Source organism: Sturnira hondurensis, unplaced genomic scaffold (assembly GCF_014824575.4).
Source record: "Sturnira hondurensis isolate 20B ecotype Veracruz unplaced genomic scaffold, ASM1482457v3 Scaffold0022566, whole genome shotgun sequence".
Taxonomy (NCBI): Eukaryota; Metazoa; Chordata; class Mammalia; order Chiroptera; family Phyllostomidae; genus Sturnira; species Sturnira hondurensis.
In genome coordinates, this window is record NW_028095197.1 from 11,298,913 (window position 1) to 11,324,622 (window position 25,710).

At 38.8% G+C, this 25,710-nt stretch overlaps 1 protein-coding gene across 4 annotated transcripts in view; it reads left to right on the top strand.

The window, feature by feature from the left end:
* Nucleotides 1–25,710, top strand: part of STX17 (syntaxin 17) — a 54,294-nt gene that overhangs the window by 21,559 nt on the left and 7,025 nt on the right. For all 4 annotated transcript variants that reach the window (XM_037035795.1, XM_037035797.1, XM_037035796.1 and 1 more), the window contains 4 exons: nucleotides 2,930–2,995; nucleotides 15,617–15,842; nucleotides 23,241–23,362; nucleotides 23,445–23,495. In XM_037035795.1, the coding sequence (XP_036891690.1) occupies nucleotides 2,930–2,995; nucleotides 15,617–15,842; nucleotides 23,241–23,362; nucleotides 23,445–23,495 (465 nt within the window). The remainder of the gene's footprint in view (nucleotides 1–2,929; nucleotides 2,996–15,616; nucleotides 15,843–23,240; nucleotides 23,363–23,444; nucleotides 23,496–25,710) is intronic.

Here is a 25,710-nt window from a genome sequence, read left to right on the forward strand (position 1 = left end):
CATTTTATGTTTACCTGTATCTTTATGATTTTCAGCACTCCTTTTTTCTCCACCACTACTTTTTAAAATCCTCATCTGAGGATATGTTTGTTGATTTTAGAGAGAAAAGAAGGGGGGGAGAGAGAGAGAGAGAAACATGGATGTGAGAAGCATCCATCAGCTGCCTGACTGGGGCTATGTTCCCTGACTGGGGCTTGGACTACAGCCTAGTATGTGCTGTGACAGGGGATCGAACTCACAACCTTTTTGGTGTACGGGAAGATGCTCCAACCAGGGTTGAATCCTGGATGACGAGCCACCGGTCAGCATTCAGTGCTCCTCTCGTTCCTTTGTGTAGGGCTAGGTTTTCTGGCTGGTGTCATTTTTCCTGTCAGCCTGCAGGACTCCTTTAGTACTTTTTATAGCACAAGTCTGCTGGTGATGAACGCTGTAAGCTTGTTTATGTTTGCAAAAAAAAATATTTTGCCTTTATAATTTTCCCTAGGGTATTGAATTCTAGGTTGAGTTTTAGATTTGTTTCAGTATTTTCAAGATGTTGCTCCCCTGTTTTCTGGCTTACATCGTTTCTCGTGAGAAATTCTCTGTCATTCTTATCCTTATTCCTCTGTATTTCATGTGTTTTTCTTTCCTCCAGCTACGTTTAAAATTTTTCTCTCTATCACTTATCTTAAGTAATGTTACGGTGATGTGAATTAGTATGTTTTTTTTCATTTTTGTTGTTTATGATATTCCTGGAATTTCTTGGACCTGTGGGTTTATAGTATTTTTTAATCAGATTTGTAAATGCTTTGTCCATTAGTTTTTCAAATATTTTTTTTCTGTCCTCTCCTTTCCTTCAGGGTGTCCAATTCCATATTCATTATGTTGCTTTCAGTTGGCCCATAGCTGAGTAACAATGGATTCGCTGTTCATTTACTGTCTTCCTTTTTCTCTCTGCGTTTCATGTTGGATTATTTTTATTGCTAAGTCTCTAAATGTACTAATCTTTTCTTTCATTTCTCAGTATGCTCATGTTTTCTTTTACTTTCTTCAGTACATGGAATACATCATAATATCTTTTAATGTCCTTTTCATTAATTCCATTCTTTCTGTCATATCTGAGTCTGTTTTTGTTGATTAGTTTTTCTCATTACATATCCTGTTTTCTGGGTTTTTTTACACGCATGGCAGTTGTTTATTGGATGATGAATATTGTCTACCTTACCTTTATGGATACTGAATATTTTAAAATACCCTTTGCATTTTCGAAACTTATTCTGAGAAACATTTAAGTTATTTGGTAATAGTTGGATCTTTTTGAGATTTTTGTTTAAGCTTTCTTGTATAGGATCAGAACAGCTTTTATTATAGGGCCAATTTTTCACCATAAAGGGCATTACTTTGGAGTATGGTGTCCACTACCTAGTGTCCAGTGTATTGCAAGGTTTCCATTCTGACTTGTGGGCTCATGAATTCTTTCTGGTCTTTGTAATCTTTAGGGATGAGTTCACCGGTTCCTTCTCAGTGCTTCTTTTTCTGACCTCAGGCAGTGTCCTCGTGTGCAGGTGCTGATCTGTATTTGGTTGAGACTTGAAAGGAAGCCCGTACAGTCTCTGGAGTGATCTCTCAGTGCAGTCCTCCCTCTCGGATGCTCTGCCGCATGAATCCCAGCGGCTGTGCCTCCCTGAATTCTCAACTCTGTTTCCATAACATTAATTTGTCTTAAAATATTATGACAGATTAATAGTAGTACCTTTAAAAGTGATTTTTAAAAAATATGTATCTTTGGCTTCCATTCTCATCTTTTTATTAATATCATAACATTGTATAAAAGAGCATGCATACTGGATCTGATGATAATTTAATTTTTCTTATAAATTAAACTTTTTGATAGTGGTTTTAAATTTATGTTTGGCAAATACATTTCTGATATAGTTAAATTATTTTAAAGCTTAATAGTTATTTTTCAGTTCTTAGGTGATGTAAAAAAATTTGGAGTATCAAGAGGGTTTTTTTTTGCTTGTTTGCTGCATTATTCACTGCCAAATTTCAAGAATATACAGAATAAGAAATGTAAAACTGCCATAGAAATGTATTGCAGAGCCCTACTGTTATAGTCTGTTGTGCCTTCCATGCATTATGAGACACTTCCATGTTTCTATCTTTTCAAATATTCCAGGTTAATTTTATTACTTTATTGATGTGTAGTGTACCAAAATGTTCTTAATGTCATTATTCACATCTGCTGACATGTTCCTTATTTGGATTTTTTATCTCAACCCCAAACAGAAAGTGGTATCTGGGGCTGATGTTTCTGTTCTGTATCGTACTCTGCTCTGATCTTACCCTTTACATCTTGGTGCGGCTCCTGTCAGATGGAACGTTCACCATTGTCATGATCATATGTTTTCTTGGATGAAAGTCTAAAAGCTAAATGCTGCCCTGGTTAAAAAAAAATGAAACGTATATATTAAGTGTCCAGTCTCATTTTTACATACTTTCTATCTGCAATATCAATGTTACTTTTCCTCAGTCACATTTTAATTTTCAGTACTTCACACTATCTTTGACAAAATTCTTCATGTGTAATAAGAATATCTGATGAATGCTATTATTCTTATTTTGTACATTCTTTTGCATTCTCATTCTTCATGTTACTAAATCTTTGGAGATGAAAATAGGCAAAGTTTATATTCTCTTTCAATAAACTAAATAGAGTGTAGTGAGTTTTGTCAGTTGGACCATTTACCATTTGCCAGAATGTTACATGTAATGTTTTTGAAGAAGTCCTACCTGCATGGTCTCTGGCCAGTTCACTGCCATTGCTAAGTCAGTAACTTTTTCAGCTGGTATGTTTAAGTTTGGGTAGGTGACCGGGGGTTTGTGTGGTAACCAGAAATAATCACTTTGGTAATAAAAACTCAGCACCTTTCCGCTCTCTTTCATGTAGTACCAGAGATGCAGGGTCTGGGACAAGCTGCACGAGGAACACATCAACGCGGGACGCACGGTGCAGGTGAGGCCATTTCCAGTGGGCGGGTGACAGGTACTTCAGAGCCTTTCGCTGAAGTGAACGCCCTCGGAGCTGGATCCTTTTGTGCCTATGTGTAACGAATTTCTTAAGGGAATTACTGGATCAAATTCCATACATATTTTTAAGATTGTGGTTCATATTACTAAAATTTCCTCCAGAAGTGATATATCAACTTACATTCTCACAGTCATGGCATTTTCCATAAACCTCCCAATATTAATATTACCCATTTCTCCAATTTTTGCTAATTGGTAGAATAAAAGAATGTTGCTTGTATGGTTTTAATCTGGGTTTTTTCTTTTATTGCTTTGACATGTGAAAGGCTTTGCAGGCTTTGGTTGATAACATTTCATTTGTAAATTTACAAAAATTTCCTGTTTGTGTCCCTTGCTTTTTATTATATTATATTAATATATTATATTATATTGTCTTTTGCAAGAGTTCCTTTTAATTTGAAGATACTGATCTTCTCTCTGTAGTATTTTATTTATCTTTTCAAAGCTCCTGGATTTATTGATCCTTAGAATTGTGCTTTTAGTCTCTACATCATTTAATTCTGCTCTGATCTCACTTATTTCCTTCCTTCTACGTGCTCTGGGCTGTCTTTGTTGTTGTCCTCAACTTCTTGTAGGTGTAGGGTTAGGATGTTTGTTTGAAATGTTTCTATCTTTTTTAGTTAGGCCTGTATTGCTATGAACTTCCCTCTCAAGACCGCCTTTACTCTGTCCCATAAGTTTTGGGTTACTGTGAGTTCATTTTCATTTGTTTCCAGAAACTTGTTGATTTCTTCCTTGATCTCATCTTTGACCCATTCATTGTTTAATAGCATGCTATTCAATCTCCATGAGTTTGAATGTTTTTGAGTTTTTTCCTTGAGATTGGTTTCTAGTTTCAGTCCCTTATAGTCAGAGAAAATGCTTGATATGATTTCAACTTTCTTGAATTTGTTGAGGCTCGTTTTGCGTCTCTGTGTCTCGTTTTAGAGACCTCTTTTATTTCCCTTCCCTTTATATAATTACATATAACTTTTGTTTAAATTAGTTATTAGTATCTCATTATTTGATTATAAAGCTAAAGTGTCTTGCTAAGCCAGATTAGTGAAATATAGCACAGCCTCTTTTTTTTTAAGTTCCCAATTGCCTCACTTTTTATGCCTGGCTTTCTGTGTATTTGTAGTCCCCCCCCCCGGCCCCCGAATGCTGCACATGTATGTTTCTCGTGCTCAAATACGTCACTTCTGTGCTTTACCCCGAGGGCTCTCTTCGGAAGCCCTTCCTTCCCAGCTTCAGTCTGGATTGACTCTAGGCTTATTGCACAGCTGATATTCTGGAATTTCCCAGGCTATTCTGTGTTGGGTCCCTGTTTTCCTTGATATGATTTATGTCTTTTTCCTTTTTGGTTTACTCCATTGTTTTATTGGAGTACATTTTCCATTAGCTCTGTAAGTAAGGGAATCTTGAGGTAAAATTTTCAGTTATGTGACTGAAAAATGCCTTTTTTCTCTCCTCGTGTATGATTGCTAATTTCAATAGGTATAGAATTATAATTGGAATTCTCTTTCAATTATGAAGACACTCTAGGCTTCCTAGTTTAATGTTGCTTTAAAAAATGTTTATATTGTACTACAAGGCTATAGTAATCAAACAGCATGGTATTGGCATAAAAACAAACACATAAATCAATGGAACAGACTAGAGAGCCCCCAGATAAAACAATGCCTATATGGTCAATTAATACTTTACAAAGTGGGCAAGACCATAAAATAGGTTAAAGACAGTCTGTTCAATAAATGATGTTGGGAAAAATGGACAGATCCATGCAACAAAAATTAAATTAGACAACCTTGTTACACAATATAAAAATAAACTCAAAATAGATGAAGTACTTTAATTGTAACACTTGAAACCATAAACTGTTAGAAAAAAATCATAGCTAGTAAAACCTTTGACATTTTTCTTAGTAATATATTTTTTTCTGATATACTTGAACCAGGAAAACAAAATAAAAAGTTAATGAATGAGACTACATCAGACTAAAAAAAATTTGCACAGCAAAACCAAAAGACAGCCTACTGAATGGGAGAAGATATTTATCAGTGATACATCAGATAAGCAATTATTATCTAAAATTTATAAAGAACTCATACAACTCAACACCAAAAATAACACAATCCAATTAAAAAATAGGCAGAGGATCTGAATAGACTGTTCTTTAAAGAAGACATACAGATGGCCAATAGACATATGGAAGATGCCGAGCATCACTAATCATCAGAGCGATGCAAATTAAAACCACAGTGACGTATAACCTCATCCCTGTAAGAATGGCCATCACCAGTAAATCAACAAACGAGTGCTGGCAAGGTGGTGGAGAAAAGGAAACCTCGTGCAACTGTTGCTGGGAGTGCAGATGGTGTAGCCACTGTGGAAAACAGTGTGGAGGGTCCTCAAAAAATTAACACTAGAACTGTCTTATGACCCAGAGATTACACTTGTGGGAATAAACTCAAAACACTAATTTGAAAGAATTTATGCACCCCTACGTACCTTGCAGTGTGATTTACAATAGCCAAGATAAGGAAACAATCCAGGTGCCCACTAATAGACAAATGGGTAAAAAGGTAGTGGTACATATATACAGTGGAATATTACTCAGCCATGTAAAAGAATGCTGTCTTACCATTTATGATAGTCTGGATAGACTCAGAGGGTATTACGCTAAGGGAAATAAGCCAGTCAAAGAGAGATCAATACCATATGATTTCACTTTCAAGTGGAATCTAAAGACCCAATAAGTGAACAAACAAAACTGAAGCAGACGTACAGAGGGAAGGAGGTTGGGGAAGGTGGCAGAGGGGAGAGGAGGGTAAATGGTGATGGAAGGAGATTGACTGGGGTGGCGAACGTGTATAGATGATGTATCATAGAGTTGTATGCCGGAAACCTATATAATTTCTAACCAGTCACCCTGATCAATTCAATTTTAAAAAATAAAAGCAACAGACTTAGACATACAGAGAACAGACCGACGGCTGCCAGAAGAGAGGGCGTTGGGGGACTGGGTGAAAGAGGTGAAGGGACTAAGTAGTACAGGTTGGTATTTACAAACCAGTCACGGGGATGTAATGCTCAGCATAGGAAATATAGTCAGTAATCTTGGAATAACTATGTATGGTGCCAGGTGGGTACTGGAAATACCAGAGAAACACTTTGTAAAGTATGTGGTTATCTAACCACTATGCTATATACCTGTAACTAATACAAAATAATACTAAATGTGAACTGAAACTGAAAAATAAAAAAGTTTTAAATGTTATCATCTGATTTTCCAGTCTTTGTTTAGGACCATTTTCCCCAGTTTAGAACCTTGTGTGATCTGTCCATCCCTGCTATTCTGGAATTGGACGATCATGTGGGGTTTTTGTGTTGGATCCTTTCACTCTAAAAATTCACATTGTAAATACGGAACAGGCTGACAGGGACCAGAGGGGAGAGAATCACAGGGGAAAAGGGGATGGACTCACACGAACAAGTATAAAGGACACATGGACAATAACTGAGGTGGGGGGCGGAAATGGAAAGGAGGTTGGGAGCACTGGGGGTAGAGGCAGGGCTGGGAGTATAAGACAGAAAACTGTACTTGAACAAGAATTAAATAAAAATAAATTTTAAAAAATTCATGTTGTTTAGTTCTGGGAAATTTTCTTAAGGGATTTATTTGAGAATTTATTCCTCAGTGTTTTCCTTTTGTTCTTTTAAAAATATTCCGAGAGTCAGCAGACTGTGGCTCCCAGGCCAGCGCTGGCCTGCTATCTGCCCGTTTGTTTACACGTTGTCTTTGGCTGCTTTCACAGTGCAGCAGCGGGGCTGGGTGGTGGCAACAGAGACTGTGTGGACTGCAAAGCTAAACTATTTACTCTCTGGCCCTTGGCTGCGAAAGTTTGCAGAGTCCTGTTCTATTGGATCTTAGGATGCTTGGATTGCTAGTTTAATTTTCTCTTCTGCTTTCTGAGAGATTTTCTTAGCTTTATCTTTAATTACACTGAATTCTTTATTTCTGCTATTACATTTAATTTCCAAGAGCCTTTTCTCATTTCCTTTTTTTAAAATAAGATTTTGTCTTTGGATATAATAACTCCTGCTCTTCTGACATACTGAAGAGCCGATCGCTTGCCTGCTGGGGGACTTCGAGGCGCTCCGACAGGCCAGCATTCTCTCTGGAGGAACCTCCAGTATCACTGCCCAGAGTTGGCTTTAGTTTAGTTTTCTAAAGGAGAATCCTCATTCTCCCTGCAAGTACTTATTTTTCAGTTATTGCAGCCGGTTAGGTGAAGGCTGCTGGGCTCTTACTGTTCCGTACTGGCTTTCACATAAATCCCTTCTTTTAGCCCTGTGCCTGGTATTTCTAAATCTAGTCTTTTTCTCCAAAGACTGTATCTCTTGTTCTGTCACATGTCAAAAAGGTTACTATAGCTGCAGTATAGTTAATAGATTGGGATAGAATGAGGTGGATACAAGAGATCATTTAGGAGGGGTTACAGAGATGGTGGAGAAAAACGGAGATCTAGATAGGAATTTGACTCTCTCCCCCCCTCTCTGTCTCTCTCTATANTGCTTGGATTGCTAGTTTAATTTTCTCTTCTGCTTTCTGAGAGATTTTCTTAGCTTTATCTTTAATTACACTGAATTCTTTATTTCTGCTATTACATTTCATTTCCAAGAGCCTTTTCTCATTTCCTTTTTTTAAAATAAGATTTTGTCTTTGGATATAATAACTCCTGCTCTTCTGACATACTGAAGAGCCGATTGCTTGCCTGCTGGGGGACTTTAAGGCGCTCCGACAGGCCAGCGTTTTCTCTGGAGGAACCTCCAGTATCACTGCCCAGAGTTGGCTTTAGTTTAGTTTTCTAAAGGAGAATCCTCATTCTCCCTGTAAGTACTTATTTTTCAGTTATTGCAGCCGGTTAGGTGAAGGCTGCTGGGCTCTTACTGTTCCGTACTGGCTTTCACATAAATCCCTTCTTTTAGCCCTGTGCCTAGTATTTCTAAATCTAGTCTTTTTCTCCAAAGACTGTATCTCTTGTTCTCTCACATTTCAAAAAGGTTACTATAGCTGCAGTATAGTTAATAGATTGGGATAGAATGAGGTGGATACGAGAGATCATTTAGGAGGGGTTACAGAGATGGTGGAGAAAAACGGAGATCTAGATAGAAATTTGACTTTCTCTCTCTCCCCCCTCTCTCTGTCTCTCTCTATACACACACACACACATATAGGGGTGTGTATGTTGGTATGTATACATATATTTACCAGTGGACTTGTGCTCTGTGTTTGTAAAGAAATCAGACATAACATAAAGATTATTATGTTACGAGTTGTTTTTTGCTATATACACTTTGCTCTCAAAATTACATGTTGTCTTCCTGTCAAGATGGTGGCATAGGCAGACTTGGCTCACCTGTTTGCACAACCACACCAAAATTACAACTAACATATAGAACAACCATCCCTCAGAAACATCAGAAATTGAGCTGAATGGAAGTCTGACAACTATAGCATTGAAGAAACCACATCCATCCAGACTGGTAGGAGGGCCAAGGATACAGAATAGGTTGGTCCCACTTCTACATGGGGTGGATACAAATTCAGGAGGTATATCTCAGGAGCAAGGAGTCCCAGACCCACACCAGGTCCCCAGCCCAGGGTTCCAGTGCCACGAAGATAAGTCAAAATAGTTCTAATACATAAACAGACACAGGGAAGCTGCCTAAATGAGGAGGCAAAGAAACATGGCTCAAATGAAAGGACAGATAAAAACTCCAAAAAAAGAGGTAAATGAAATGGAAATAAGCAATCTATCAGATGCAGAGCTCAAATCGCTCGTTGTAAAGATGCTCAAGGAACTTAAAGAGGACCTCAAAAGCATAAAAAAGACGCAGCAGAAAGGAAGGACACACTAATTGCAATAAAGAACAATTTACAGGGAAACAGTAGTACAGCAGATGAAGTCAAGAATAAAATCAATGATTCAGATCATAAGGAAGCAAAAAACAACCAATTAGAACAACAGGAAGAAAAGAGAATTTTAAAAAATGGGGATAGTGTAAGCATCCTATGGGATAACATTAAGCAACCCAACATTCACTTCATAAGGGTGTGAGAAGGAGAAGAGGAAAAAACAAGAAATTGGAAGTCTATTTGAAAAAAATGATGAAAGAAAACTTCCCTAATTTGGTGAAGGAAGTAGACATCCAAGTCCAGGAAGCACAGGGAGTCCCAAACAAGATAGATGCAAAGAGTCCTATTCCAGGACACATCATAGTTAAAATGACAAAGGTTAAAGATAAAGAGATGGGAGAGGTATGTGGGAGAATGGGTGAGAGGTGAGGGGATTAAGAAGTACAAATAAGTAGTTACAGAATAGCCATGGGGATGTCAAGTGCAGTAGAGGTAAAGGAGTAGCCGAAGAACTTATATGCATGACCTGTGGACNGAAGTAGACATCCAAGTCCAGGAAGCACAGGGAGTCCCAAACAAGATAGATGCAAAGAGTCCTATTCCAGGACACATCATAGTTAAAATGACAAAGGTTAAAGATAAAGAGATGGGAGAGGTATGTGGGAGAATGGGTGAGAGGTGAGGGGATTAAGAAGTACAAATAAGTAGTTACAGAATAGCCATGGGAATGTCAAGTGCAGTACAGGTAAAGGAGTAGCCGAAGAACTTATACGCATGACCTGTGGACATGAACAAGGATGCCAGGATTACCTGAGGGAGTGGGGGGCAGTGCTGGGTAGAAGGGAGAAAAGGGGGGCACATTTAGGATAACCATAATAGCATAATCAATAAAATATAATTAAAAAATGATGAAAGAAAACTTACCTAGTTTAGTGAAGGAAATAGACATCAAAGGCCAGGAAGTACAGAGCATCCCAAATAAGATGGACATAAAGAGGACCACACCACCACACCAAGACACAGCATAATTAAAATGCCAAAGGTTGAAGATGAAGAAAGAATCTTAAAAGCGGCAAAAGAAAAGCAGAGAGTTACCTGCAAAGGAGTTTCCATAAGACTGTCGGCTGACTTCTCAAACTACAGGCGAGAAGGGACTGGCAAGAAGTATTCAAAGTGATGAAAAGCAAGGACCTGCAACCTAGGTTACTCTATCCAGCAAAGCTATCACATAGAATCAAAAGGCAGATACAGTGCTTCCTAGACAAAGTAAAGGTAAAGGAGTTCATCATCTCCAAGCCATTATTATACGAAATGTTAAAGGGACTTATTTAAGAAAAAAAATATGAAAACAATGAACATTAAAAAGGCAGCAAATTCACAACTATCAACAACTGAATCTAAAAAAACAAACCAAGAAAACAGCCAGAACAGGAATTGGATCATAGACATGGAGGTCATTTGGAGGATTATCAGTTGGGAGGGGGATAAGGGGAAAAGTTACAGGGATCAAAAAGTACAGATTGCTATTTGTTAAGAACAGTATAGGAAATGGAATAGCCGAGGAACTGATATGCATGACCCATGGACGTGAACTAAGGAGGGGGCACTGCTGGAGGGAATCAGGGATACTGGGTGAAGGGGGCAGAGGGGGAAAACTGGGACAACTGTAGTAATCATTACATAATCAATAACATATTTAAAAACAATTTAAAAGGAAGAAGCAGTAGAAATGAGAAAGAATTGGGAGGAAAGAGGGAGAAGGGAGGATAGTAGGCAGAAGTTGGGAGAAAAGAAGATTAGAGAGAAGCAAAGCCAGGTAGAGAATGAAAGAGAAGATAATAGATTCCAACATGAATGTAGAAGGTAACTCTTTTTAGGTTACTATAAGCTTCAGAGAAATTTAAACTTAAATTTGTTCTATTAATATTCATGAGCTGATTAATTAGGATTTAGGATCCTCGACCTTTCCTCTGACTGTAGAGTTTTAGGGAGGAAATAAAACATAAGGCACCATCAATTGTGAATGTACTATTATTCTTTACTCCTCATCTGAAGATTTTTTTACACTGATGTTTTTTAAGAATGGAAAGAGAGCCCTGGCTGGTGTAGCTCAGTGGATTGAGCGCGGGCCTGTGAACCAGAGGATCGCGGTTCGATTCCCAGTCAGGGCACATGCCTGGGTTGCAGGCCGGTTCCCTGCAAGCCAACTCCCAGCAGGGGACGCACGAGAGGCAACCATACATTGATGTTTCTCTCCCTCTCCTTCCCCTCTAAAGATAAATAAATAAATAAAATCTTTAAAAAAAAAAAGAATGGAAAGAGAGAGAGGGAAACATCCATGTGAAATAGAAGCATTGATTGGTTACCTTCCACATGCCCGACCGAGGCTCGAGCCCACAACCTAGACACGTGCCCTGACCAGGAATTGAACCCACAAGTTTTCGGTGCATAGGATGATGCTCTAATCAACTCAGCCACCCAGCCAGGGCTGTAACACACACTGTTATTTTGAATACCTCTAAGAAGGAGAAAGTGGTGCCAGCTAAGAATGACAGAATGTTTTTTTATCATGTATTGTAAGATGAATTCCAGTTTCAGAGACGTTAAAATGTTGAAAAGATACTGTGTCCTAACACTGATGAAATACAATATTTAGAAAGCTTCTACCCTTCTACTTTACTTCTATCTTTTCCCAGTCTATTCTTTCTATTTTGTATGTTCCATTTTCCCAGTATTATTCTTTTCAGACAGCTCAGATCTTAACCCCTTGATGAAGCCTGTCCAGATACAATAAGGTGTCCACGTGTCCTCTGAGCATGTTTCTTATGCCCCTTTCAGTTCTGAATATTTCTCCTTAATAGGGAATCTCAAGCAAAATAGGAGTTAAGTAGTTCTACTTTCTCTGCATCATCTGCTACCATTATACCATCTGCCCCAAGCCGTGGGCCTCAAACTTCTTTCCTGTTTTTCTTGCTCTACATATATTCCTTAAATCCTTTGTATTGTTCTTAACGTGTTTCACCAGCCTCTGCTCATTCCGGGCTCCTACATTACTTACATGATTCTCAGTTCATGCCACTCTTTCATATTCGTCCTCGTTCACATGCCTGCCTTTTCATTCCTTTTCTTTAGGTCTCTTCAAATTCTGAACTCGTCACAGCGTGCCTTACGGAGCTATATTGGATTTTTGAGATGCCACTTTTTGTTCCTTCTTATCAGATTAACATTTTTCATTGTCGTAATTTCAGTTTTTAGAAACTATCTCTCTTTTAGAAAAGATCCTATCACAATATCATTTCTGCCATTAGCATCATACAACTGTTTTCTCTAAACTCGATTCACTTCCCTAAGTTATGACTCTTTTCAGTATTCCTTGTTGTAAGTGTACGAATTCCAAGATAGTGTGATTGCTCTCTCTCATGGGTTTCATTCCCACGTCACTATCTTATGCTTGTATGTCAGAATTAATTTCTAAAAAGTCATTCCTCTTATTACTTTTCCAACTAATGGAAGATGAGATGTTTCATATGCTAGGACTTAAATTATGCTTTCTTAGGGAAAAATTCTAGCTAGTTTTTGATGGTTGGAGATCCTATTCTTGGACCACTGCTTCGCCCCTTTGTGGAAAATAGCAAGAAAGCATTCCTTCATTTATTATGTTTAAATGAATCAAACTATATCAGGGATCAAACACAGCCTTGAGGACACAATGGTGCAGAAAAGTCATAGACCACGTTCCTACCAACCCAGTCTAGTCGAATGAATGAATATATTTTATCCAGCAAGGTGGCACCGAATATACTTCCACAATGAGATTGCCACTCAATTCACCTCTGCCCAATGCTTTCAAACTTGTTTCTGTGCTGAGGTTAACCAATTATACAAGTTAATATTATTTTGTTTTCTAAAACTCTTGCTACCACTTTTTACTGTGAAATATAACATGTGTTATAAAATACATAAAACATAAATATACCCCTAAACAAATTATACTGCGAACATCATGTAACCACTACTCAGGTCAAGAAATAGACAATCACCAGCATTCAAGAAGCCTTTCCCAGTTATAACTAACTCTCTCCCCTCGGAACTAATCACGAGTTTGATTTATATGGCAACTACTTCCTAGCTTTTCTATATAGCTTTGCCATACAAATGTGTCATTAAAATTATAGTTCAGTTTGTTTTTGAACATTACATGAATTGAATTAAACAGAATATATGTTTTGTTCCTGGCTTTTGTTATCTGTAGCAGTAGTTCATTCCTTTTCCTTGCTGTATATATCTCATTTTATGAGTTTATATCATAGTGTGCTCATTCGAGGGATGTTTGGGTGTTTTCAGTTTTGTTAACATTCTTGGATATTTTTACTGGTACACATGTGCACACGTTTCTGCTGAGTGGTATTCCTTGGACAGGAATTCCTGGTTCACCAGGCATCCTTATTTTCAACTTTCATTAATGATGCCAGTCTATTTTCCAAGGTAGTTGTACTCATTTTATACTCCTTCCAGTGAATGTGAGTCCCTTTGGGTGCCAGATTCTTGCCATAGTTGATAAAGTCAGACTTTAATTTTAGCTGTTTAGTACATGACTAATTTTGGTTTAATTTACCCAGTTAAGGAATCACACAGCCAAGAGATAGTGGTGTGTTGGAAACAGTATCTTTTCAGGGTTTGAGGCCTGGATTGTAGCCCTGATTCTGCCACCGTGTTCATCTGGGCTCCAGTTTCCTTGTTGTGAAATCGTGAGGTTGGGTTGGGTGGGCAAATGGGCTTCTCAGGGTTCTGCGATATTCACACCCGGATGCTCGCGTTGATCTGTAGGTCAGTGATCTTAGGTTTCCGGCGCTCATTCGGATGGTGAGCGTGGACACGCAGTTAGAGGAAGCTGAGGGGCAGGGTAGGGTGGAGGCCCGTGCTTCTGAGTCACCCGGAAAATCTTACAGGTGAACTTTATTTTCAGAATCGGCTTTAATTTTACTAAACTAAAATGCATACTTTAGCTTGTATTAGGTGCCATATACACAGGCATTATGCTTATAGTTTAATGGAAAGAGTACTGGACTTTTAAGAATACTTGGGTTTTAACCCTAGCGTTGCTGTTATGTAATCAAATAAATTCTGAACTACTTTTAAACAATTTGTCTCTATGTAATAATGTGGAATGTAATAATATGGGATGCAACGCGTGACTCAAGAGTATGCTCTTCAGAAATTAAAGAAATTAATACTTTTCTCCTGTCTTTCTATATGGAATTTGCATAAGTACCTTTGAAAAATACATTAAGGGAAAAGAATTTAAAATAGTGCATGGATAGAGATCTATGATTTTTAAAATTATTCTGGGGTTATTCTTGTAAGTTAATTTTATTTAATTGCCAAAAAATAGTTGGTTATTATGTTTTTCAAAGTATAGACCACTGAAAAGGTGGAAACCTCCTCAGGTTATGAAGCTAGCACACCCTGAACCTGTTAAAGTGAGTTTAAACCTAATAAAGACAGTGTGGACACATATTGTTCATATATACACACATGTGTGCACACACACGTATTCATTTGCTCACATTCCAAATAAAATACTAGCAATTGAACCCAACAGTGTATTAAAAGACTCTACACACACAGGAAAGGTTTATTTCAGAAATATAAAGATGGCTCTGTTCATGAAACTTGCTTCTATGTCATTGTATTAGCACATTAGAGGAAAGTGTATGGTTATGCTAATAGATGTTTTTTTAAAAGAGGGGACAGTCATTTGGAAAAAATCCAGCAACTTTACTCAGAGACAAATGCAAAGTGAAAAACGCGATTCCATGTAGCACTGGTAGAATGTGGGGAAATGGGTACTCGTCTTGGTGTAGTGTGAACTGGTACAGCCTTTGGGGGGAAAGGCTGATAATAGCTATTGAAATGATTCACATTGTTCTTTGAGTACTCTTACTTTTGAGAATCATTTCTACAAAATACTGTATAATAGTATTTCCTATAACACTATTATATACTGTTGTGGTGTTAGGATTTATACCCAAGAATATTTGTTTCATGGTTTGTAATAACCCCAAACTGGAAACAGCATGACTGTTGATCACCGGGGGAGTGACTGAGCAAACGGCCTTCCCTTCACGTTATGGAATATGGCACACACAGCTGTTGACCAGGAGAGACACTCGCGGCTGTATTGCTAAGTTGGGGTGGGGAATGACAAATCGTAATTGATTGTGCTAACGTAATCCATTTTGTGTGTGAAAAAATGGCTAGGTGTGTGAGTCTTCGCATGAACAATGAAAAATGTGGGTTAAGAGAGATGGTGGGATTGGTGAAGTGGGAAAATTATGAAATTTTCCTCAGTATGTTTTCTTGATATGCAGTGTTTGATATATTATGAAGAGCATTTGTTACCTTTGTAATAATCATATTTAATGAAGGAAAAACATTAAATACATCAAAGTCTGAGGATGTGAGTTCTAAAGAAGCTGGTTTGGGTCAGAGACATGAAAAATAGAAAAGTATTCTGCATACATTTTATTGTGCAGATTACTTGTAATCATTTTCACTCATAACTGTTGATCAGATTACCTCTGAAATAAAGGTATTTTATACTAAGTTATATGGTGGCTTTAATGATTTTTTTTTTTTTTACAGCAACTCCGCTCCAATATCCGAGAAATGGAGAAGCTTTGTTTGAAGGTCCGGAAGGATGACCTGGGACTTCTGAAGAGAATGATAGACCCTGTGAAAGAAGAAGCATCAGCAGCAACAACAGAATTTCTCCAACTCCATCTGGAATCTGTAGAAGAACTTAAGAAACAATTTAATGATGAAGAAACTTTGTTACAGCCTTCTTTGACCAGATCTGTGACTGTTGGTGGTAATGTACTAGTCTTATTCTTGATCATAGTGACGCAGTTAATTAAAGTTCGCCTCCTTGTGCAGAGACTGCGGATAATACGCGTCTCCAGGGTCTCGGGCCCCGAGTGGGCCTGGAGATGCATACCCCAGAAGTCTTGCAGGATACAAATTTTGAGGCTGTGCTGTGTAAAGTGGAACTTCAGGCCTTTAAGTACCTATCGGTCTATATATTGAAAATAAATTTCAAAGTATTTCCTAAGGAGAATATCATGCTTGTCATATAATGGATAATTGTTGATTATTTTATAGCAATGTCTTTATAAGGAACCCTGAAAAAAATCTTAGTTTAATGCATAGTAGTACGTACTTCAGAGAAAATGACCTTTTTTCCCCCTTTTAAATCTTAACGGGTATTGACTGGCAGCAATGATAAGGTTTCTCTACTAGAAAGCTTAAATCCGATTTTTTACTACCAAAAGCCAAATTTTTAAACTATACTGGCTTTATTTCATAATTGCTGCCCTTTCTTGTTTTGGGGTTTTCCTTTTTTTGTTTTAGAGTTTCCTTTTAATTTTTAATTTATGCCATCTTTTTACCTTTTATATATGTTCTAAGTTGCTTAAGTCTTTAGGAAAAGGTGACGTATACATAAATTACAAGTTAGCATAGAGTCTGACAGATGCTACAGCTGCCTAGTTTTCCTTTATTCCTTTACCCAGGAGGCTCCTAATTGTTTTTAACCTTATATTGTCAGTGCTAATAATCCAGTATTTTACAAGGAAATAGAAAAAAATCGAAGAAACATTTAGGTCATCATCCTGAGTTTCTGCAATCTTGCTTTTATTGTATCCTTAGTACCTAGCACAAAGTACATAATGCTTGGCACACAGTGGACCATTGATAAATGTTTTCTAAATACTATTTCTAAATACTATTTCTAAATATAAATGAGTAACTGTCTTTTTAGAGACAGTTTTGTGATTTCAGATGTGCTACAATCATGTCGCGGTGCACAACCAGGCCCTAACCTGTTGCTTTGGGAAGAAGGAAATGTTAGCACTCAGCCCTTAGTTGAAGAGTGTTTGGGAAGAATGCTTTTGATAGACCCTAGTGACTGTTTACATTATTCTGTTCATATATAATTATCACCACCATACTGATGGGGCTTAATGCTGTTTTTATCACTTAGTACAAATTGATACTTTCTGTGCATGTGTAGAGACACACGGTGTTAGAGTTCCATGTGACTAGGGGCCGTCTCACCCACCCGGACAGTTGGAGGCGGTACCCACAGTGAGGACATGCTGGTTTTTCTGGAGAGCATCTCTGGCTTCAGGCTCTTGGGCTTTGTGACTTTGAATTGCCCATCACCAGCAAACAAAAAATTTGTCGGTTCTATCTGCGACCTTTCTTACAATGTGATACTATTCTAACACGTGCTTTAGTTTTTATTTTGTTATTGTGTTATTGGTGTTTCTAACAGCAGGACTGTTTGCGCTCAACAAACTTGGGCTCATGCACCGTCTGAGGAATTGGGTGATTAGTAGAAGGAGGCACTTTACCCAGTCTGCTGGCAGTTAACTTTCTCCAGAGGAAGCTGACTGGTAGTTTAAAATGTTGGCAAAATTTGGGAAGCATGTACACAGGAGGAAGGAAAAAGAGAGGGGCAGAGCCTGAGGGCAAAAGAGAAGAAGTAACATGAACTTCATCTTCCACCTCTCTTGATTCTCAGACTTCTCAATTCATGGAACACCAGATTGGCCTCAGACCTGACTGCTTGAACCCTGGGAGAAACTACGGAATTGAATCTCTGCAGCTAGTGCTGCTTTCGTTGACAGTCATTCCATTTATAAAATCGAACACCCAAGTTACACCTGAAACAGGGTTAGAATTTTGATTCTGAACAGTCTGCCAGTCAGATTGCACTTTGACTTTGAATCCATTGCCAACATGAAGCAGTTAAAATTAACTGCCTCACCAAGTGCGTGAGTTTTTTTAACCAAATATGAGACTTTCTACTAGGCTGCCTTAAATTCAGAAATATTATTTAAAAATGATTGAGAGGGCGGGAGGAGAAGAATGTGACATGAAAGCACTAATTTACATGAGAGTTTAGTAGTGGGGTGGGAATTGGATTTGCTCCACATTGGTCTTCTTTTAGCTATGGAATCTCTTCTGTCATTCTACATGTTTTTTTATCCAGTGTTCTCTGGTTTTTCTTTATTTTTACTTCAGATACTCATTATAGTAGTGACAGCCTATACAGGAAAAAAAATGTGTTTGATTTGCATAGAAGTGCCTGAAAATACTTTCCCTTTCAAAAATTCAGTCTGATTCTAAATAAATTGGTTGGAAACATCAGCAGAGATTCAGGGGCAACGTTGCCACATTTCCACGAGCGAGATCAAATGCAAAAATAGTTTTTCATTTACAGAGAGAAGTGACAAGTAGAATAGGGAGTTTTATGTTCCCTGGAGAGGGAAAGAAGCTTATTAAGTTTAGGGGATCTGTGATGATTTTGCCGTTTGTTTCGTCCAGCTTCTGAGAGTTCCCAAAGCAAACGTCCGCCAGTCTTGCTTGGTCTGAGAAACGCCCTGCTGCCTTGTTTGGGTGTCATTTCACGTTTAGCCCGTTGCTCCCCCCCGAGGGAGGTGATGGGCCCCAGATTCCATTTGTGTTTAGGGAGGTGTATCAAGTCACGCAGAGCGAGTCGCCGCTCTTCTCCGTCTTTGTCTTTTCTCTCTCCCCATCCAGCACACAACTTCACCCGTGCAGTGGAACAGAATCTTACTACATGTTAAACATATACTCGCAAAAGAAAAGGATCCAATCTTAAAGCTTCTGGGAACTTCAGACCAGCATATTGAATTTGATGAAATACTGAATTTTATCACAGGCATATATATATGTGCTGAACTGTTTTGTAAAACATGTAGATGGTTTTCGTATACGATTCAGAAGGTGTGTTTTCAATTGGTCGTAATTTTCTTAAAAATCCTTCTTTGCCACTAAGTGAAGGCGCATTTCTTAGATGTCATTTTATTTCGATAGATGGGTTTATGTAGATGTTTAGTAAATTAATTTCAGTATTTTTAAGCTGTCAGAACATGAAAAAATTCAGGAAATATTTTGGGAATAATTGAGATTTATAATGACACTTTTTCTAATGTAGTAAAGTTGAGTGGAAATTCTCTATCTGTTGTGTTGTAGTTCTCAGTAAAATGACTGCTCCCCGTGAAGTATGGAGAGAGAAGGGGGGGCTTGTGGAGAGGGAGACAGCGAGTGCGAATCAATGAGTGATGAAGGGACGTTTAGATGCATAGAAGGGAAAAGTCTATGTCCATGTTACTAAGCTTATTTCTCACTTCAACTACAACTATCTTAATGCTTATTTGAGTTTATAAGTCAATACTAAGGTTTTAAAACTGGAGTTAGAAAAGCAGCAGTGAGATCTGCATCCTTTACCCTCACAGTTGTTTGCACGCAGCCAGAACAAGCTGAGGTTGCTGTGTTGTATAAAACAAGAGCGATTTTGACAATTTTGACGTATGTGGACAGACGAGCTCTTTAGCCTTATTTCCTGCAGCTATAAATCTGTGACCGTGTTTTGCCTTCTCATGTCGGTAGCAATCTGTAAAAGTTCAAAGTTGGTGAATGACCACTGAAGTACAGATTTACAGTACAAGCTGGAACAAATCAGTTGTGGAAGTTGTAGAAATGAAAGGGTTTCATTTCTCAATTATTAGTCGTACCTTGAAATGACTAGTGATGTTCAGCCTTGTAAGTTTACAGCATGATTTTCCGTGGAAGAAAACAGATTTCTTTGCTCCAAGACTTCATTTTGAACTAAGATGCATACACAGCTTGGTTTCAGGTGAATGTAAACAACTTAACCATTTATTAGTCTTCACTGAGGGAAGTCTGCCATGTTTGCCTAAAATGCCAAACAGTCCCCATCCCTTCATTTTACATCAAGAATTTCCAAATGATAATTCCTCCTTATTTTGTTAGAGACCCTGGGATAATTTATTTGAATCTCTGCCTTAAAAAAATCTTCAGAGTGGTCGCCGTGTTTATAAAGTTATGCTTTACATTTAGGCTGTTGATAACCAAGTTATCACTATTCATCATGGTATTAAAGAAGTTGAAGTTCTTACACTAGGAGTAGTAAGTACAAGAAAGGTGTTAGAGTAATTCATCTGTCTCGACTGAAGTTCAAATGGAAGTGTCTTTAGTGACATTAGGGCCTGGGCTAAATAACTCGAGCATTTATAAAGATCATAGAAAGCTTTTAAAATACTGGAGACTTGCCATAATGTTGTAATGTAAAACTTACTCTGTATGTCATGTTTTTGCTGTTCCTTTGGGTAAGAAAATATATTCTGATGAGTTAAGATTAAAATTTAAAAGAACATGGTCAATTCTAATAAGCCCAGAAATTACTTTTTAGTCAGTTGACTATGCCCTTCCTAAAACAATTTAAACAGTTTTTTTCCCTTGAGAGGGAAAACACTCATGAATTTAACTAGTAAACTAGTTATTGAAAGTAAACTAGTAATGCAGTTTTATAAAATACTGCTCGTTTATAGGCCAGGATGGGAAAAGAAATTGAGAGAGAAGTTGGACTTAGTGTTTTAAAGACTTTTAGGATTAGATCAGGTGTCACGCGTCACTGTCATTTCCCTGCTTGCCACCTGTCAGGAGCTCTGCCCTGTCTGCCTGATAAGACCCAGTCTTTGGCGGGACTGCCAGGCCGCTGCGGACCATCTGTAACGTCTTCTACGTGTAACTGGACACGTCTTACTTTATGGTTTGGCAAGACCAAACTGCTGATTTTATGTCAAGCTATGTTCTTTCTTGTTTCAGGGCCTTTTTCATGCTGGTCTTTCTACCTAGAATTCATATTCCTGTCTTCTCTCCCTAGTAAGATCATCCGTTTTAGGGAGCTGTCCCCTAAACTGCACACCACACCACGCCAGGTCAGATGCCGCCCCAGCTTGGAGCTCCCACAAGGCACTTCGAGTATCTCTGTCTATTTACCTAGGTCTTAATGAACTCTCTTACTGTTTTAGGATTGTCTCTTTGTATGTCTAACTCTTCTAGAATATAACTTCCTGGAGAACAACTATTTTGCATTTCATTTTCATCCCTGGTACCCAACACGTCCATACTGAGTGCCCAGAAAATTTTGAAGTGGCAAGTGTTGTTTTAAGCTTGAAGTAAGGGGGACAAAGGGAAGGACGCCTTCAGATGTCCTCTGTGCGTTTCCGCTGCCACTGTCCTAGAGCCGACCCTCCTCATTTTGCACCAGACACTGAGAAGCCTCCCAACTGGCTTTTCACTCTCTGATTACTTCATCCTTAATCTGCTCTTCACCCCACACCTGTGGTCCCCTTTCTAAATCCGAAATCTGATATGGCGCCCTGCAGCCTCACAGTAGTCTCCTACTCCACTTACTAGTTCCAGAGGGATCTCACAGGAAGACAAAACTCTTTAACAGAGTTTAGGATGCCATGAGTAATGTCACCCTCAATTTCCAACCTCAGCCTTGTTTTCCCCTTGTCATGAGCATGCTTCCGCTGTGCTGAACCCCCTTCAGTTCCCAGGCTGTGCACCGTGCTCTTCTCCCCGATCTGAGCACTCTCTGCTTCGCCCTCCACTCGTGACCCAGTTCGCTTATATAATTTCTGTTCACCCTCAGGCTTTAGCTTCAGAACCTTCTCAGGCCACTCTCTCCTCCTCAACTCTGGGTCTCTCTTCTGTGCTCGCGTAGCACTCCGCACTTACCCATATCCCAGTTCTGATCAGACGGAACTTGCCTGTTAACACGTCTGACCACACACTACATGGTAAGTTTCATTAATAAAAATAGCAGTAGCAATGTCGGTAGGGATAACTATTAACGACTTACATTGGGTTGGCCGAAAAGTCCAAATGGTTTTTTCCATAAAATGAGAGACACATTTTTCATTCTCACCAACTACTTTATTAATTTGGGCATTTTGAGTATGTTGGTTAGCTCCCATGTGGTACAATGTTAATTGTTCTCAATTAATGTCTAGAGATTGCTGTCAACTTCTTCTGGTCTACCCAACCATAGAGCATTGTCCAGGGAGAAATCTCCGGCATTAAACTTCACAAACCACTCTTGACACATTCAATCAATCACAGCATCTTCCTTATACACTGCACAAATCCTTTTTTTGCATTTCAGTTGTGTTTTTACCTTTCTTGAAATAATAAAGCATAAAATGCTGAAAGTGTTGCTTATTTTCTTCCATCTTTAATATTAAAATGTCTACAAAAATGCACAACTTTGTTAAGTTTTTTTTTAAATTGCACACTGATGTGACAGCTGTCACAATACAATCTAACAAAATTGTTTTAAATGAAGCTAAAGACGGCTGAGTGCTGCTAAGACAGTGTATGAAAAAAACCAAGCGAACTTTCTGGCCAACCCAATGCTTGGTATGTAAGCCAGGTGCAAAGTATCATCTCATTTTATAAATGAGGAAAATAAGTCAGAAAAACAACATACTTTCCCAAGTCAAAGGGCTAGTAAATAGCCCAAACAGGATGCTTACCCAGGTCTTTCTGACGAGGCCCATACTCTTAACCGCTGCACTGTGTTGACTCCTTGGAACTGTTTTTCTGGTTTAGCATTGTGTCCGTGGCATTTTAGCACACTGTCAGGGATGGAGTAGGATAGTGTAAATATAAGTTTAATGAGTGAATGATTGATAAAACCAATACAAGGAAATAAGAGAGACTTGAAGGTGGAGTTTGGAGCATAAATTATTTCATACCGTAACAGTGTTTAATGAGGAAAGCCTTAGTGGGTTGATGACTTTTTAAAACTCAGAAAAGAATTAGAAGCAATGGAGGTATAGGCCAGAAAAATGACTTTGAAGAGAAGTAAGGTGATAACACATACAGAAATATACATATGGTAATAGGTATTTGTTTGACAACAAATTAGTTACCAAAGTGACTGCTTTTCATTGCTGACACATCACTTCCCCACTTTTAACAGCTCACTAAAATAACAACAACAAAAAGTTAATGATTTAGGAATAAAAAATGTTAAACCTGGGGATCTCTTCATGGAACGTTGGCCGAATAGAATAGTTTTCTTTTGGTGCTTCTTCCACGTCTCATTTTAGTTGTTCAGATTGGGTAGGGAGTATTTGTACCCATTTTTCAGATGACTTTGTAGACGAATTAAAGGAAAAACATTTGTTAACACGGGAACACTCGGCCTATAGATAAATCTAGTTTTATAGAATAATCAACTTACTTTTGGCCTGAACTCAGTTAGTAAGCATTTTGCGTGACAGCTGTTTTGTGGCATTGATTCATGCCATCACCTTTCTAAACAAAGCAAATAAACTCTAACCATGAGGCTGTGTTCACCCAGGAGCATTTCATGCTGCTGAAGCTGAAGCTGGAGCTGACCCTCAGAGTCTGACTCAGATATACGCATTGCCTGAAATTCCTCGAGATCAAAATGCTGCAGAATCATGGGAAACCTTAGAAGCGGTATGTGAAAAAAAAATTTGCCCTTTGGTAACTGTGAGGCATAAAAACAAGTAACTTCCTTTTTTTCTCTCTTCTTTTTAAGGACTTAATTGGACTTAGTCAACTGGTCACAGAATTCTCTCTCCTAGTGAATGTAAGTACATAACTGGTTTTGGCCCCAAAGCTAAAAGGCTTTTATTGATCACTAGATTTTTGGTTAAAAATTTAATAGAAGTTACAATCTTTAAGACTGTTCTAAGTCAGTTCAATAAACATTTATTAAGCACTTGTTAAACAAAAGTTTCTGTGTTAGATCCTAGGCATCGGGGGTCTGATCAGATACAGAAATAAATGAAACCCGCTCTCTGCCTTCAAGGATTTACAGTGGGGAGAGATAAGCTTGGACCCCCAAACTGAAACTTCAGGCATGACTGTTAAATGCAAAAGTAAGATATGATGAGAAGTATTATAAGCTCCAAGAAGACGCATTTAATTCCAAGGGAGGGCAGCAGGGGTTATGGGGTGGAAGCAGGTAGCTTCACAAGATGAGTAGCATTTGCTTGAGTCTTGGAAGTTGAGTGAAGTGTCCACAGGTGGAGTGAGAGGGTGCATTTGAAAACAGCTGAACAAAGTCACGGAGTTCAGCACGTTCCGGGAATGGCAAGTACTGTGCTGAAATCAAAGCATTCGGTCCCAGGGGCAAGCAAAGCAAGGAGGCTGCGACTGAGATGGCACAGAAGGCCATACCAAGGAATTTGAACTTCACTTTGTAGGAGCCAGTGTAGATTTCTGAGCAGGTTAGAGTGGTGTGGTCTCTCCATTCTGGGTTCAGAAAGTTCACTATCAGCAGTGTGAATATGGCCTTGAGAAGGGGGTGATCACAGGCAGGATAACTAGTTAGGAACCAACTGCAAGAGTTTCACCAAGAGCAGTGGCAATACAAGTGTAGTAGTCTTGCCCTTACCTGTGGCGGTGCTTTCTGCAATTTCACTTTCCATGGTTTCAGATACTGCGGCCAAACATGATAATATTAAATGCAAAATTCAAAAAGTAACTTACAGGTCTTAAATGCACATCATTCTGACGAGCATGAAGCAGTCTGGCACCATGCTGCTCCGCCTGGCCCCAGCCATGAGCCATCCCTTTGCCCGCAGCATCCACACCGTACGCGCTCCCCGCCCTGAGTCACTTAACAGCTGTCTCGGTGTATCAGGTCGACAGTCATGGTACTGCAATGCTCGTGTTCCGGTAACCATTATTTTACGTAATAATGGTCTCAAAGTGTAAAAGTGAAGATGCTGGCAATTCGGACATGCCAAAGAAAGGCTGTCTAGTGTGTGTATGTGTAGGGAAGAACAGTCTATATAGGGTTCAGCACTATCCACAGTTTCCGGCAGCCGTCGGGGATCACGCAACATATTCCCCGTGGCTACGGGAGGACTACTGTGTAAAGGGAAGGGACAGCTGAGGTATTTCTGCGGTAGAAGTTAGAAGAAGATGGAAAAGTCAAAGAGAAACATTCAGGCTTTACTCTCCATAATCCAGTAGCCAGTGGCACTGTTAACACAGATTAGGGAACCTCAAGTGAATTGGGTGGAAGAGATAGAATGGGTTTCCTGTTATAATTTTTCTACATTATTCTGTCATCCAAGGAATTATGGGAAGGTTGGCTGTATGAGTGCATGTGTGTGTGTGTCCATGCAGGTTAGCAGTGCACCTGGCTAGGTTCACTTCTTTGCTCTTGATCAAACTGTTGTTTGGGGCTGTGCATTTTTGAATTACTGTTTCCTTGGCACCTGGCTTTAAATCAGAAGAGGTTCCTAGATCACACAGTCTCAGGATTGGAGGTAACCAGGACTTCAGAGGACAACTAATCCTTCTAGTCATGCCCCAGTTTCTTAAACGGATGTTCTGCCTCCTTTTAAACAGTTACAGTGCAGGAACACTTTATGCCCCAGACCTCCTCTCTGAACCTCTCTCTGGTACTGTCCCCTCCTGGACCCCGTGCTGAACAGGTTCTGTCTCTTCTCCACATAAAAGTGTTTTACCCTTTGGGGATCTGCATTGTCCTTCCTCACTCTGCCTTATGTCACCATGTTTCTTCTCCTAAAACCCTCAATTTTTCTGATGGATTCCCAGAATGTGATTTCTGGGCTTTTCAGTGTTCGTCCCTTGCTCTGCATGTTTTCTAGTTTGTGGATTTTTTTCTTGAAATATAATGCTTAAAATTGAATATAGTAGATTGTTTAAAGCATTTTCCTTTTTTTGATGCCTCTAAGTCAGAAGAGGCAAAATGTTTGAAGTTTCTGGATTAGGTATCTGTACAATCTATTAATATATTTGTATATAAAAGAGAATGATATAAGAAT